Below are 13678 nucleotides of genomic sequence, written 5' to 3'. Positions count from 1 at the left end.
AGACCATGTGGTGCAGTGAGACAGGTCCTCTGTGCAGTGAGACAGGTCCTGACACAGACCATGTGGTGCAGTGAGACAGGTACTCTGTGCAGTGAGACAGGTCCTCTGTGCAGTGAGACAGGTCCTCTGTGCAGTGAGACAGGTCCTCTGTGCAGTGAGACAGGTCCTCTGTGCAGTGAGACAGGTCCTCTGTGCAGTGAGACAGGTCCTGACACAGACCATGTGGTGCAGTGAGACAGGTCCTCTGTGCAGTGAGACAGGTCATCTGTGCAGTGAGACAGGTCATCTGTGCAGTGAGACAGGTCCTCTGTGCAGTGAGACAGGTCCTGACACAGACCATGTGGTGCAGTGAGACAGGTCCTCTGTGCAGTGAGACAGGTCCTGACACAGACCATGTGGTGCATTCATCTATATCACTGTCTAAAGCTCCCTGGTGCCATGACCTCTAACCCCGACTCCTCCATGGTCCACGCCCACCTCTCTGTGTTCCATTCGTACACAATCATAACTCAATGATTCTTATGCTGTATAATCAGCTGAGCCATGTGTACGACTGTACGTCAGCGTGGAGTATGATGAAGAACAGCTCACGCCTCGGCGAGTCTCTCTGGGGTTTAAGACCTCTTGTGTTCCTCAGTCTCTCTTTGTCTCCGCCTGCAGGCTATTGCATAGAGCAGAGAATAGGTTTATGCCCCTGTCCGTCTGTCCGTCTGTCCGTCCGTCCGTCTGTCCGTCCGAGTGTCCTTCCATCTGCTACCAGCTAATCTCCGGCACCATTAGCCTGGTTGCTACGAAACTGCAACACACTCCCTGGATACCAATTCTAAAACCTCTGCCCCAAATTTCCCAGAAGCCTGTTATAATGCCACCATGAAGCCGAGTTTTACAAAACACATTTTTTTTATAAACTTGATTCTGTTCAGTAAATGAGAGGGGGGAAGGGGGAAGGGGGGGGTGGGAGGGGTAAAGAAAGAGCAAACTTTGGCATTCAGTCAGCAGAGCATAGTGAGACCCAATCTGGAGTGATATGAAGGCAGATGATAAACTGAATGTCCAGCGCTATCCATCAAACCACCTAGTAGTTGCCATTGGAAACAGGAAGCTGAGAGGTGCCTGGCAACCAGAATGGAAGATGCTTCATACAAACTGTATACAGCAGTCTTCAGGGCAGCCCTCTGGTCCCAACACACAGTATACATACTGTATGTTGCATGGGACGGGGCATTTACATCACCTTCACTAATATCACACTAAAACAATTACAAACTTAAACACACACACACACACACGCGTGCACTCTCTCTCACACACACACACACACACACACACAAGTGCACTCTCTCTCTCACACACACACACACACACACACACACACACACACACACACACACACGCGTGCACACACTCTCTCACTCTCACACACACACACACACACACACACACACACACACACACACACACACACACACACACACACACACAGTGAGGATTACCGGTAAATACACATGCCTGATGATATTTCTACTTACGATTATATTTCAATATGGGAAACTAAACGCAAAGCTTTGAAACCCCCCCCAACACCCCCCCTCCCACACACACACACACACACACACACACACAGAGATATGGAGATAAGTAATCATCCACCCAGGCGGTCCTTCTCTCTTCTCTCACCTCTGTGGGCTGCAGCCTCGCCTCCGCGACACGGGGCAAAAACAAGAGCGTTCCTGGGGTAAGAAGAGGTGTCCACATGCTCCAGCCTCCTTATCAGTCCTGTAGTCAGAAGAGAAGAGAAGAGGGGCGAGCGGGAGAGGAGGTAGGAGGGAGGGATCGAGGGTGGAGATAGGGAGGAATATGAAAGAGAGAGAGGGCGAGTGAGAGAGGGAGAGAGAGATTAAGCCTGCCCAGATGAGATCTGCGGTGCAGAATTTGAATTGTGTTCCCAGGAGTAAAGCGTGTGCCCTGAATTTGATGCACGCGTGCAGATTCAGCCGCACAGTTCAATCCACAGTGTGTGTTTATCTCTAATGCCTTAAGTAAAGTTAATGTGTTTCTGTCTGAAGGGAGAAACAGGGATGCATCGGTGTGGTGGGTCAGTGCTTGTATTTTAATTTAATCTATGGATTGTGTTTGTGAGGCATCTGAGGACATCATCATGTTATCATGATTCAGGTCATTCAGGAGATCATTTCATGCTCAGAATACTGAAATATGGCGATTTAACTGGACCACACCTCAATCACACTGTGAAAGCTGCCTCGTGTAAATACAAAATACAAATAACAGATGGCGTTCGCATGCATCTACAATCCAAGTGGCAGTTTGATTGTTTTAATCTGTCAAAACAAATGCATAAAAGAGTGGATCATTTCATAGGTGTGATATTTCAGTACATGTGGGTCACTATAACCTGCTTTAGAATACATACTAGTTTGAAACATGGAGCTGGTTTGAATGGCCATATGCTTACTCATTGTTGCATATTGCCCCCTAGTGTTCGCACACAGTTTATTTTTTTATATGATTGACTGATTAAAATTTCATTTATGTACTATTGTAAGTAAGTAAGTAAGTAAGTACATTTTATTTGTAAAGCACCTTTCAAGACAAAGTCACAAGGTGCTGAACAGAAGTTACAGAACAAGCAATCAACAAGTTAAAACCAAACAGAAAAACATAGCACAATGAAGTAAAAAGACAACAAAGAATTTAACTAAACCAATAAACAAAGTATTGTATTGATGGCCCCATAGTATTTAATAATAATATAGTATTTGCCTGATGAAGATCTGCTATAAGATAGAAACGTTGCGCCATTAATAAAATAGTTTGGGAGCATTAAATCAGTGTGCGGATGTTTTAACCCTCTATTTTATTCTTGCCTTCCTGCACCGGGCCTAAATACAGGTACTAGATGTGCACACAATCTCCTCTCCAACACACTGGAACGCAAGAAGTCCCTGAAAATTCACCATCTTATTCATATAGAATGATAAATGCATGCAATGCATAAGATAAATGCATCTCTTTATCTTCTTTTTTTTATATATAATTTTATCCCACGATTTTGTAACCCATTTTTCACCCCTGTGTCAATTATCTAATGTGATCCTGGGCTCTACACACTCTCACCAACCTAGACCCCGCATATGGGGGACAAGGGGAGAGCAACGGACTTGAACTCATGCTTCCTTCATGCCTGAGTGTCCAAGTTGCTCCTTTACACCTGACAGGGGGGAGTTTCCCTGGTTGGACGTAGCGCATGGAAGGAACACGTTATTTTAACCAGTTCCTTTCCCCCTCCATCAGGCTGGCCAGGGGGAGGCAGTTTAGAGACCAGGAATACTGCATGTTTTTTGTGAGGGTACCCTAGGGGACACGGGGAGAACATGCAAACTCCACACAGAAAGGCCCTTTCGCCAACCCTGCCTCGGGTATGGGCACTGATGACGCGGAGGAGGAAACACGGCGCCAGCACCCACAGCGCCCCGAGTGGGAATCGAACGCAGGACCTTCTAGCTGTGAGGCGACAGCACTACCAACTGTGCCACCGTGCCCCCCCCCATCTCTTTATCTTCTATATCATATATCTATATATCAACTATCTTTGAAAGCGCACATCAAACATACCCGAGGAGGACTTGGCACAGGAGTGCGAGGGTACAATGTAAGACTGGTGAGGGAGCTGAGGGGAGGAAGGCAGGGAGATGGACACACGCTTGGTCAGTCTAGTCCTCCTGCCCCCCCCACTGCCACTGCCCACATCCTGGAGGTGTGGAACAACCCCCCTGGCACTGCCACCCTGCAGGGTGGCATGAGAACCTAGAGGAGAGAGAGAGAGAGAGAGAGAGAGAGAGAGAGAGAGACAGAGAGGGAGAGAGGGAGAGAATGTCAAATGGAATACAAGCACCTCAAGGAATACAAACCATATGTGAAGGAGCCATTCTGCATGTGTGTGCCTTTAACCCGTCAGATGGGCGGGTTCACCATGGCGGGTGTGTGTCACAAAGATTGACATATGGGAACACAGGTGCAACAAGCCTAGGTTGATGGTTTGGAAGGTATGGGCACAACAGGCTAAGAGATCACACGGTTTTTGACGCGTACATAATATAGTGTCCAGGCATTGACTGCTGTAGGGTGAGGTTCCCATGTATCATTATGTAATACAGCAGTTTTCTTTATGCCAGGTTGATGGTTTGGAAGGTATGGGGCTGGGCACAGGCTAGAGATCCCACGTTTTTACCGTATCATTTTATTCTTGCATAAAGAAAACTGCTGTATTACATAATGTGTTTAATAAATGGGAACCTCACCCTACAGCAGTCAATGCCTGGACATTATAATTATATACGCGTCAAAAACGGTTTTCTGTGCCCAGCCGAGTGGCAAAGTATTGTTTGAGCTTGCCACTACAATATGTTTACACTGTTTATCAAAAGTATGAAGCTAACGTCTCCTATATGGATGTATATTGTATAACTATATCTCTGACAGAAAATGCACAATCCTTTTATAGTTTCACAATATAGTATTACCCAAAGTGCTAATATAACACAGACCTTTATTTGATTCCTATTTATATCCAAAATGTATTTGTAATATACATTGTTCTATTTTGATTGCCTTGTTCCACTTCGGCAATGTAAACATAAGTTCTCTCATGCCAATAAAGCTCAATTGAATTGAATTTATTTGGAAAGAGAGAGAGAGAGAGAGAGAGAGAGAGAGAGAGAGAGAGAGAGAGAGAGAGAGAGAGCTCATGGTGTTGTAAATATATTTTATACAAATAGTAAATCTGTCTTGAGATATGATGTGGGGTTAAATGTTAAATTCACAAGGAGGAATAACACGCTGATCTATGATTATAGAAACCTTTTCACTGATTGCGTTGGCAATCAAGGCCATGTTTAGCATATTTAATAAGTCTTGAGACGACTGATTGTTTTTCAGAAGTAGCACACAGAGAGCATGTGCCCGGGGCATCAAGAACAACGTCTCAGAGTTTGTCCTGTTATATCTCTATTATTCAAAGGTCCATAGCCATGGTCATGTACTTTAAACGTACAATTTTAATGAGCCTGACACATTTATCTGCCGTTCTCTCTGCTTTCGCCAACAAGAGCAGCACGTTATGAAATATTAATAAGCAGCATGTTCCCTCTATTTTTTTAAAGGGGAACTTCACCCAAATCCTGTTACCCATTTGAGTGGCGCGGTACGACTCGTGTGTGTGTGCTCACACACACACACACACACACACACACACACACACACACGGCAGCGGTGGCTGAACGGTTTGCGGAGCGGTCTTGATATCGGAAATTTGGGTGCAAAATGTGTGACGGGCCCTGGCCTGCATAAAGATTCACAAAACAAACTCTGTTTTATGTTGCAGAGAATATTCATAGCGGTCTGAATTACCCTTTGAAATGTCTTCTCTTCTCTTCTTTTCTGCAGATCAAAGAGCACAAGATATTACAACATTGCATAATCCTTATCAACAATGGGTTGTCAGGATATGTAGGTCTACTGTGTAGGCCTACATATACATACAGGGTCCCCTACCCTTCAAAACACAGTTTGTGTCACGGTAGCAGAATGTCTGAACCCAGAATGCAGAGCAACAAGCAAAGTAGTTTCAAGAACTGTTTTATTAAAGCCGAAAAGGCAGATTAGTTTACAATCAAAAACAGGACAGCAATAATCTACTCAGGAAAGCCCAAAGTCCAAACATTTCCAAAGTACAAACAAAAATCCAAAAGGCAAAACTAAACAAGGCACAAGGCAAAAACATAGGAAGTCCAGAAATGCAAAAACCTTACTGAAGGAGAACAAGGATTTCCAGGGACCGAGGAACACCAAGAGGAGCACCAGACAATGATTTTATGTACTGACAGTTTGTGTGTGCAAAGAGTCCAGTATTTATAGGCAGCAGGATAATGGCAAAGGGTTCACAGGTGTGTAATGGGAAGCACTGCAGGGCTGATGAGAGTTGGGGACAGGTGTGCAGTGTGAGGGAATGGAATGAGGGAGTGGCCAGGGAAGAGACATGGTCTGTGGAGTGACAGACCATGACAGTTTGTGGTATAGCAAACAAAACATACAAATGGGGAGGGGTGGGCTATTTAGCATCTCTGATCCTTAATTCTTGTTCTATAATTCAGCATGCTTCAGTATGCTCTTTGTAGGTCACAAAGCTATCCTCTAACTTCTCCTGACACACTTAACCCATTTTGAGCGGGAAAGACCTTTTGGTGTTTTAACTTATGTTATGCTTTAGCTATTGAAAAAATAGCAGACCTACAAGCTCATAGCACGGCACCGAGTGCCGCGCTATGAGCTTGTAGGTCTGCTATTTTTGAAAAGTCGTGAAAATGTGGCGCAAATCTTTGAATATATATTTCAGAGCGAACATTTTTAACTAAAATATTGGCTTCTGAAGGGTCCCTGGAACTACATATTTTCAGATGAACTTGTAGGTCTGCTATTTTTGAAAAATCGTGAAAATGTGCCTGAAATCTTTGAATATATCAGTTTTTAACTCAAATATTTGCTTCTATGTGAGGGTGTCCCTGGAACAACATATTTTGAAATATTGAGAACCACTGATATAGAAACAAATTCAGAAAAAAATACATTTTAACAAGACATTTTTTAAATTTCGACGTCAGGCCTAAACGGGTTAAATGCATGAAGGACTGACACACTGTGTGAAGGTCGACACGGAGCACACTGATGAATTGGGCTAATTAAACTGGTTCCACTTAAATCACCCAAGAGAAGAGACTTCAAATAATACAAGTCATCATCACATAAGTATAGCCTATACGACATACCGTATAAAAGAAAAGGATTTGTTAATTTTCTTACAGAATCTTCTTATTGTTATGCCTATTATTATCATCATCAATCTATAGTCATGACAGATCATGCTCTTATCAGCTTGACAAGTGCAAGATCAGAGTAAAAGGCATGAACTAAAGGGTCAAGTCTATAGCTATAGTGCAAAGAAAAACAATTTAGTGCAACAAACTTAAGTGATGCCAGGTTTATGCCTATAATATAAAACCTATAGCTTATGTCTGAACAACATGGTATCAAAAGAACATTCTTATAGTATTTGTGTACAAACTGTAGCCCTACATGTCTATCTAATAGTCAGTGTATAGTAACTAACAAGTAGACTAACCAATACATCCGACTGCATATAGGTTATACATTTTTGCAATCAGTGACAAAAACATGCCTTTTATATGAAACGCAAAACAAAGTGGATAAAAGGGTACTTCATGTCTCAGGGAAGGATGACAAACATTGGAGGGTTTGGTCGGACCAGATATTATTATCATTGTGCATATTATTAAAGTGCTGCAATTGTGTTAAAGTTGCAATGATCTTCGAATGTCTTACCTTTAGCTGAATTGTGTTTCTTTCCTCCATCCTTTCCTCGACCCTTTTTATGACCAAATAGGAACATAAGTTTGTTGTTTTTTCACTTCCCCCTCCTGTGGAAGAAGATGACCCACATGCTTGTTTTAGTTGCAAAGACAAAATAATACATTAGTAATATATGCTACATGTTTAATATTGCTATGACGGACCATTATGCTTTAGTTTCTATATTTCAATCTCACTTATGAAGTAGGCTAATTGTTATGTACACAAAATAACCAGAAATACAAATATACAATAAAGCCAGATACCTATACGTACTTTTCAAGTGCTCTTTGTCGCCAACATTGTCACTGCAGATGCAAGGGGAAAGTCGATAGATGACAAAATGAAGTTTGTAAGTCAAATGTATATGATATATAAATAGCCTCCTCTCTGTAGCCTACTGTAAAAGATGCTCGTTGGGTTCAACTCCTCACAATGCGGTTTGACAATAGACTGGTTTGACAGAGGCTGGATTCGCGCACGTGGACGCGCGCGCGGACGCGCGCACACAAAAAAAAACGAATTTTAGTTGACCAAACTGTTTCTTTGCATACAGGTTTGAATCGTTTGTTTGATTGATTGATTTATTAACAGTTTGCAGAATAATAGTACCTTTCAAGTAGGCCTACAACTATACAATACAAAAAACTGTTAACTATGTGAGTGGACGACACCAAAGCATTACACTTGTTTTCCAACAGCTACTATCTGGATCATCCTTTACCCCCCAAGTTTCCATGGATTTGTTTTAAACATATTACCGGTATATGTTTATTGATTTTTCTTTAAACATAGCATTCTCAAAGCAATTATATTCACATATATTTTTTCATACACCCAAATGGCAGCACAAACACAAAAACTAAATCTTCAAAGAAACACCACCAGGATATGTCAATGAATACAAAGAAAAAAAAGAAAAAAACATTAGCCTACAAATAGGCTTTAAAGTTAAACAAACAAAACGCACAATGTCCCCATCACAGTTCCTTACCCCCAACGAACAGCTGACAACTCAAATTAACCACATCCAAATTTGCCTCTTCAATATCACCTCGCTTAATGAAGTCCAAGAACCTCTCCCATATCTTAATAGAACACAGCAGGTTTGGATAAATCTAATCTTTTCTCTCTGAGATGATTGAAACCACCAGATGGCGCCATAATATAATCTATCGCGCGAGTGTGTGTCGAAAAGATCCGTTTGTGTTTGTTTTTTGCAAGAAAGTCGCAATTTGGACAAATGTTCTTTTCTTCTTGCCACCTTACTGATGGGGTCAACAACTTGTTACTTAATTGCGTCAATAAGTGACTCAAGTCAAGGCAAAACCACCATGAACCATGATGTATCCATAGATAGGCTATCAACCGCCGCCCTGTAATCTTCTTAACCGCTAAATAATTTATCACATTTATGATCATTTTTTTTAAAGGTGGCTGGAATGGCTGCAGTCAATTCAATTAAATTCAAATGAGCTTTATTGGCATGAGTAAACATACGTTTACATTGCCAAAGCAAAAGTGGAACAAAATAATCAAGATAAAACAATAAAATAAACGCAAACAGAGCTGTGTTAGACAGTACATTAACACTAATCTCTCTCCTCACCCTCCCTTTATACGCAGGCGCTTTATGCTCCGGCCGGCGCCGAAGATAGCAGATCTAACAATACCAGCCGGCCAGCTCACAACGCTACGCAGAGAATAATGTGAGCTCGGAGATCTGCTATTTTTGGGGCGCGGGCGGCACCGTTGTACGACAAATAATCTGAGAAGACGCCACGGTCATGTCCTATTGTCCTCTCCTACACTCTGCCTGGGGACATGCAGACACAGAGACACAGAACCTACGGGAAAGATCCAAATCTACCTTCCAACATTAAAGCTCTCTATTATGGTGGACATGCCGTTTCATGAATACAATCACGTAAGTACGGGTGCACTTGTAAACAAGTGTAATGCTTAATTGGGTCTCTCTAACTCTCAGTTAACAGTCTTTGTATTGAGTTTGAAATGTAATGTAATTCTGCAAACTGTTAATAAATATTTCAACCAATCAATCAAAAACCTGCGGTTGTGATCTAACCTTAAGATTCTAACGGTTCTTCTAGAGACAGACTAAATTAAAAGCATGAATATAGTAGGTAGCAAATTTGCCCTGACAGTTTGCATATCCGGTCTATTGAGACTCAGCGGATACGGAAACGATACGTGTGCATGCATACGTGTGTGTGGGGGAAAAAGAATACAGGTTTGGAGTCAGACCGGATGGCACTGAGTGATTATTGGAATTAGAATTGGAAAGCCTGGTAACACGAGGTTAGGACAAAAGTAATAATCTCTCAAGACAGATTCAACGTGAGTTGAAGAGCGGCCCATTATAACAAAAATAAAGTATATATATCTATAATATTTTTTAAATTTATTATTTACAATTTGTTCGATCGATTTTTATGTTGTATTTAATTGTTATAATCATTACTATATTTTCTCTTTTTTTTGTGGTGCTGGGGTTGGGGGTAGGATTTTTTTAAATGAGGCAAGGGGCAAGCCACTGACTGTAGTTGGCAAATAATTTGAATTATGTTTTATGTGCATTTTCTTTGTATGCCTGTACCTTTCATCCAAAAATGTATTTATAAAAAAAATAAAGAATCTTGTCTTTAGATTTTCATCTGTATTCAAGCCATAATGATGTCACTGCTGGCTGCACTACACAGTACACCTTATAAAACATAACATCTATTAATCTTCAAGTGGGCTACATGTATTCAGTTCGCCGAGGATGAGCTGGGGGGACAAAAGTAATTTTCTGTCTGTCAAAAACCGTATAATTATAGTGTAGTTGTGTAGGCCTACTTCAATTATGCAGGCATAACACATCTCCTTTGTTCCAGGTTTTCAGACAGATGGATGGGGGATGAATCAGCATCAGACCAGCTGAGAAACCTGCTGGTACAACTTCTGCAGAAATCTCTCTCCAACAAGGAGGTATAATGGATGAGTAGACTAAGGACAGAAGCATATATTACACATTGTTAGTTAGTCCTTAAGATAAACATGCTGCATCCTTGACAGTCTGGACCTTATCTTTTGTGGGGAAACAGATTTTATTATTTGAGATGCAAAATTAATGTCCCTGCGCTTTCTGCTGGCCAATTCACAGTGGGTTTTCAGATTGAATAAGGGACAATATTGATATAAATATATATACACTGTTCTGAGACTATATAGAAGTGTCTATTTGTAGGTCTCTAAATGTTTTGATGAATTGAACAAGGTGGACCCTCTTGTAAACAAGTGTAATGCTTAATTGGGTCGGCCACTCACAGTTAACAGTCTTTGTATTGAGTTTGTGCTTGAAATGTACTGTAATTCTGCAAACTGTTAAATATTTCAATCAATCAAATTCGTAAATTAGGGCAGTCGAAATCCAAGTGGTTGAATGTGTTTTTGTGTGTATGCAGTTGCTTTTTCCTGACATTAAAGGATGACTTCAACCATTTTCAATCTGTCATAATGTCATTATAATATGGTACCATTTTTGTCTACCCCTATCTGTGTCTCAGAGGAGGTAGTATAACCTGATTGTCATGGAAAGCCTGGTATTCTTTTCCAAACTCCAGTCCATAGACTTGGCTGCCACTCTGTTTGTTTACAGTGCTCTAAACAAAGATTTAAAGAGTCCATAGTCTTGGTTGCCATATATGATGTAATTCTGAAAGCCAGGCCATTGACTTGGCCTGAAAGTTTATACGGAACAAAATTCATCATAAAAAGTCCATAGACTTGGCCGCACACATGTCGTCACGGGCGGAACACACGAAGCCAGATGTTGGAGGGGATAGTGCCCCTCAAAAATAACACTAATGTGAAGTGAGGGGCGCCCACTGTGCCTGCCACACGACATCACGGCTTAAAGCAAACACTAAAAGTGCATAGGCTGCCACATGACATCATGTCTGAAAGACAGACGTTGGAGGCAGTGTTGCCAACTTAGCGGATTTGTCGTCATATTTAGCTTCTTTCCAGACCCCCCTAGCGACTGAATTAGTGAAAAGCTTCTGGCGAGAAATCTAGCTTTTTTCCCCTGGTGAATTGGGGACAAATCGTGTTGACAGGCGCCAGATATGCGCCAGAGATAAAATCTTTTTTTTTTCTTTTTCTCAGCCTCAAATCCGCGAAATTGGCAAAACTAAAAGTGGTCGGCGCGTCTAGTCTGGCTCACAGGTCACAGCAGGCTCAGTGGCTTCCTCGGCTCGGTTATGTGCACACTGCACAGACTGTCTACCAGTGCTTCCTCCTTTCTTGCTCTGCCTACTTGCCTAGGCGAGTGCGCTCCGGTCATAGGCTCCGGTGCGGTATTTCCGAACGCGCCCCTCGAGCTCGACAGAGCAAGAAAGGAGGAAGCACTGGCAGCTCAGTTTAGTCTGCTAGTAAAAATAAAATACACACTCGGATGCATAAAGTATTAACCTTCTAATTCCTGTATGGATCGGAACAAAATAGCGTTCTAAACATTAGTTGAATTGAGGTATGTTTTTTTTAAATATTACAATGAGTTTAAACGATGTGTTATCAAATGAAGAGATGATACAAACTAAGTGCACATAAATGACAAATGTTTTTCTGGGCTGGCTACATATTTTCGTTGCTAGGGGCGCCTAAAAGTCGCTAGGGACGCAAAAAAGTCGCTAGGGGCGGCGCGCGCTACGCGCGCGCATATCCCACCCCTGGCGACTTTTAGCGACTTTTCGAGGAGCCACTAGCTACTTCCGTTACTGGAGAGTTGGCAACACTGGTTGGAGGGGCTAAAAAACCGATTATACCAAACTAAACCAATTTTAAACTAGGGGAATCATTTTGGAGGTGCACCAGACACTTCATTCAGGAGTAGTGGATTCTTGAGCCGCAAGAATGGTTCCGCAGGCTCCACCTGGGCAACGGTGGGGCTGCAGGCTCCGCTTTGCGGCTTGAATGGGCCTCCTAAAGCCAAGGCCTCACTGTGGGCTGTTGGGCTTCCTCCTCACGGAGGACACAGGCTGAGGTGCCAACCCACACTGCTCCCCCCCAGGGGCCGTCTACATTCCGGCTGTCACCCGTCTCTCCGGTGGTCACCAGACTATTCCTGGTTGTCACGTAGTTTTAGTGTATGTTTACAAACGTTGTCCTACGCAAACATTAAATTCCCATTTAAGGTGAGACACCCCAGGTGAAATCATGATTTTTAATTTTTTTTTTTTTTTGCTATTTTGCTTCCTAAACATGTTTTCTTTCAAACTAAAGCAAAATACACATTAAAAATACAGATTTAGATGTTTTGTTGGATAGTTTATTTTAGCCAATGACAGCTCGTTTTTCGGGGTGAAAAGCCACCATCTCTATTTTCATGGTTGGTTGTTGGTACAAAGGAAGTGACCATATTTGGATCAGACCACAGTCAGCTTGAGGTCCAGACCTTTCCAATGATATATGCCATTATATGTTGTTGCCAAGGTTTGGATGAGATATTTTGTCTCAAAATAGTGGCTTCAAATAAAACGTTTTGGAATTTTACAATACAAATCTTTAAAGGCCGTTTTCTCAAAATGAGTTTTCCTCATACTTGGGACAAAGAATCTCCACTTCAGTTGAACTCACATACACCAAACTTTCCAGTCTTATTCCTAACTATATTCCGCAGACATTTACACATGGATTTGTTGATATATCATTCACAGCCTGATTTACATCACATTTTATACCAAAAAAATGCCGAAAATTGGGTTTTTTATGCCTGTTGACACTATTTTCTGATTTGTGGAGTGATAATTAGAGATATCAAAAATCCCATGTGTAATTTTCTTTGTCTCTAATGTGTCAACAAAATGAAATGATAATTTTGAACCTGGCTTTATCCGATCTTCAGATTTATCGTCCCGAAATGTATGCAAATTAGCGCATATAATGCCTAATTTGCATATTTAAACATATCATTTCAGAAAACTTGTAATACAAAAAATCTTAGTTTTAATATAAGTAATCAACTGGAGAAGTTTCATTGTGATAGCTATTATTTAACTTTTTTTCCCTATTCACCTGGGGTGTCTCGCCTTAATTGACAATGCGTGGAAAATGTTACGTCATAGTGTCTGAGCTAAATGACTATTTTACATCATGATGATGTACGATGATTAAGAGCGCCCCTCACTTCACATGAAATTTGTATTTTATCAAATTCAGTTCGCTGAGAATG

The 13678-nt window shown here is 41.6% G+C and overlaps 1 protein-coding gene across 1 annotated transcript in view; it reads right to left on the bottom strand.

The window, feature by feature from the left end:
* The window catches only part of LOC308314906 (protein TANC1-like), a gene marked incomplete at its 5' end in the record, with an annotated part of 59707 nt that extends 55760 nt beyond the window's left edge, over positions 1-3947 (bottom strand). The window contains 3 exon segments of the mRNA XM_080762697.1: positions 1678-1776; positions 3634-3805; positions 3930-3947. Coding sequence (XP_080618823.1) covers positions 1678-1776; positions 3634-3805; positions 3930-3947 — 289 coding nt within the window.
* Between the last annotated feature and the right edge of the window lie 9731 nt (positions 3948-13678).

Source organism: Protomyctophum bolini, assembly GCF_963924005.1.
Source record: "Protomyctophum bolini genome assembly, chromosome: 1".
NCBI lineage: Eukaryota > Metazoa > Chordata > Actinopteri > Myctophiformes > Myctophidae > Protomyctophum > Protomyctophum bolini.
Note: the sequence above shows the minus strand (reverse complement) of the source record. Positions and strands in the feature narration are given on the sequence as shown.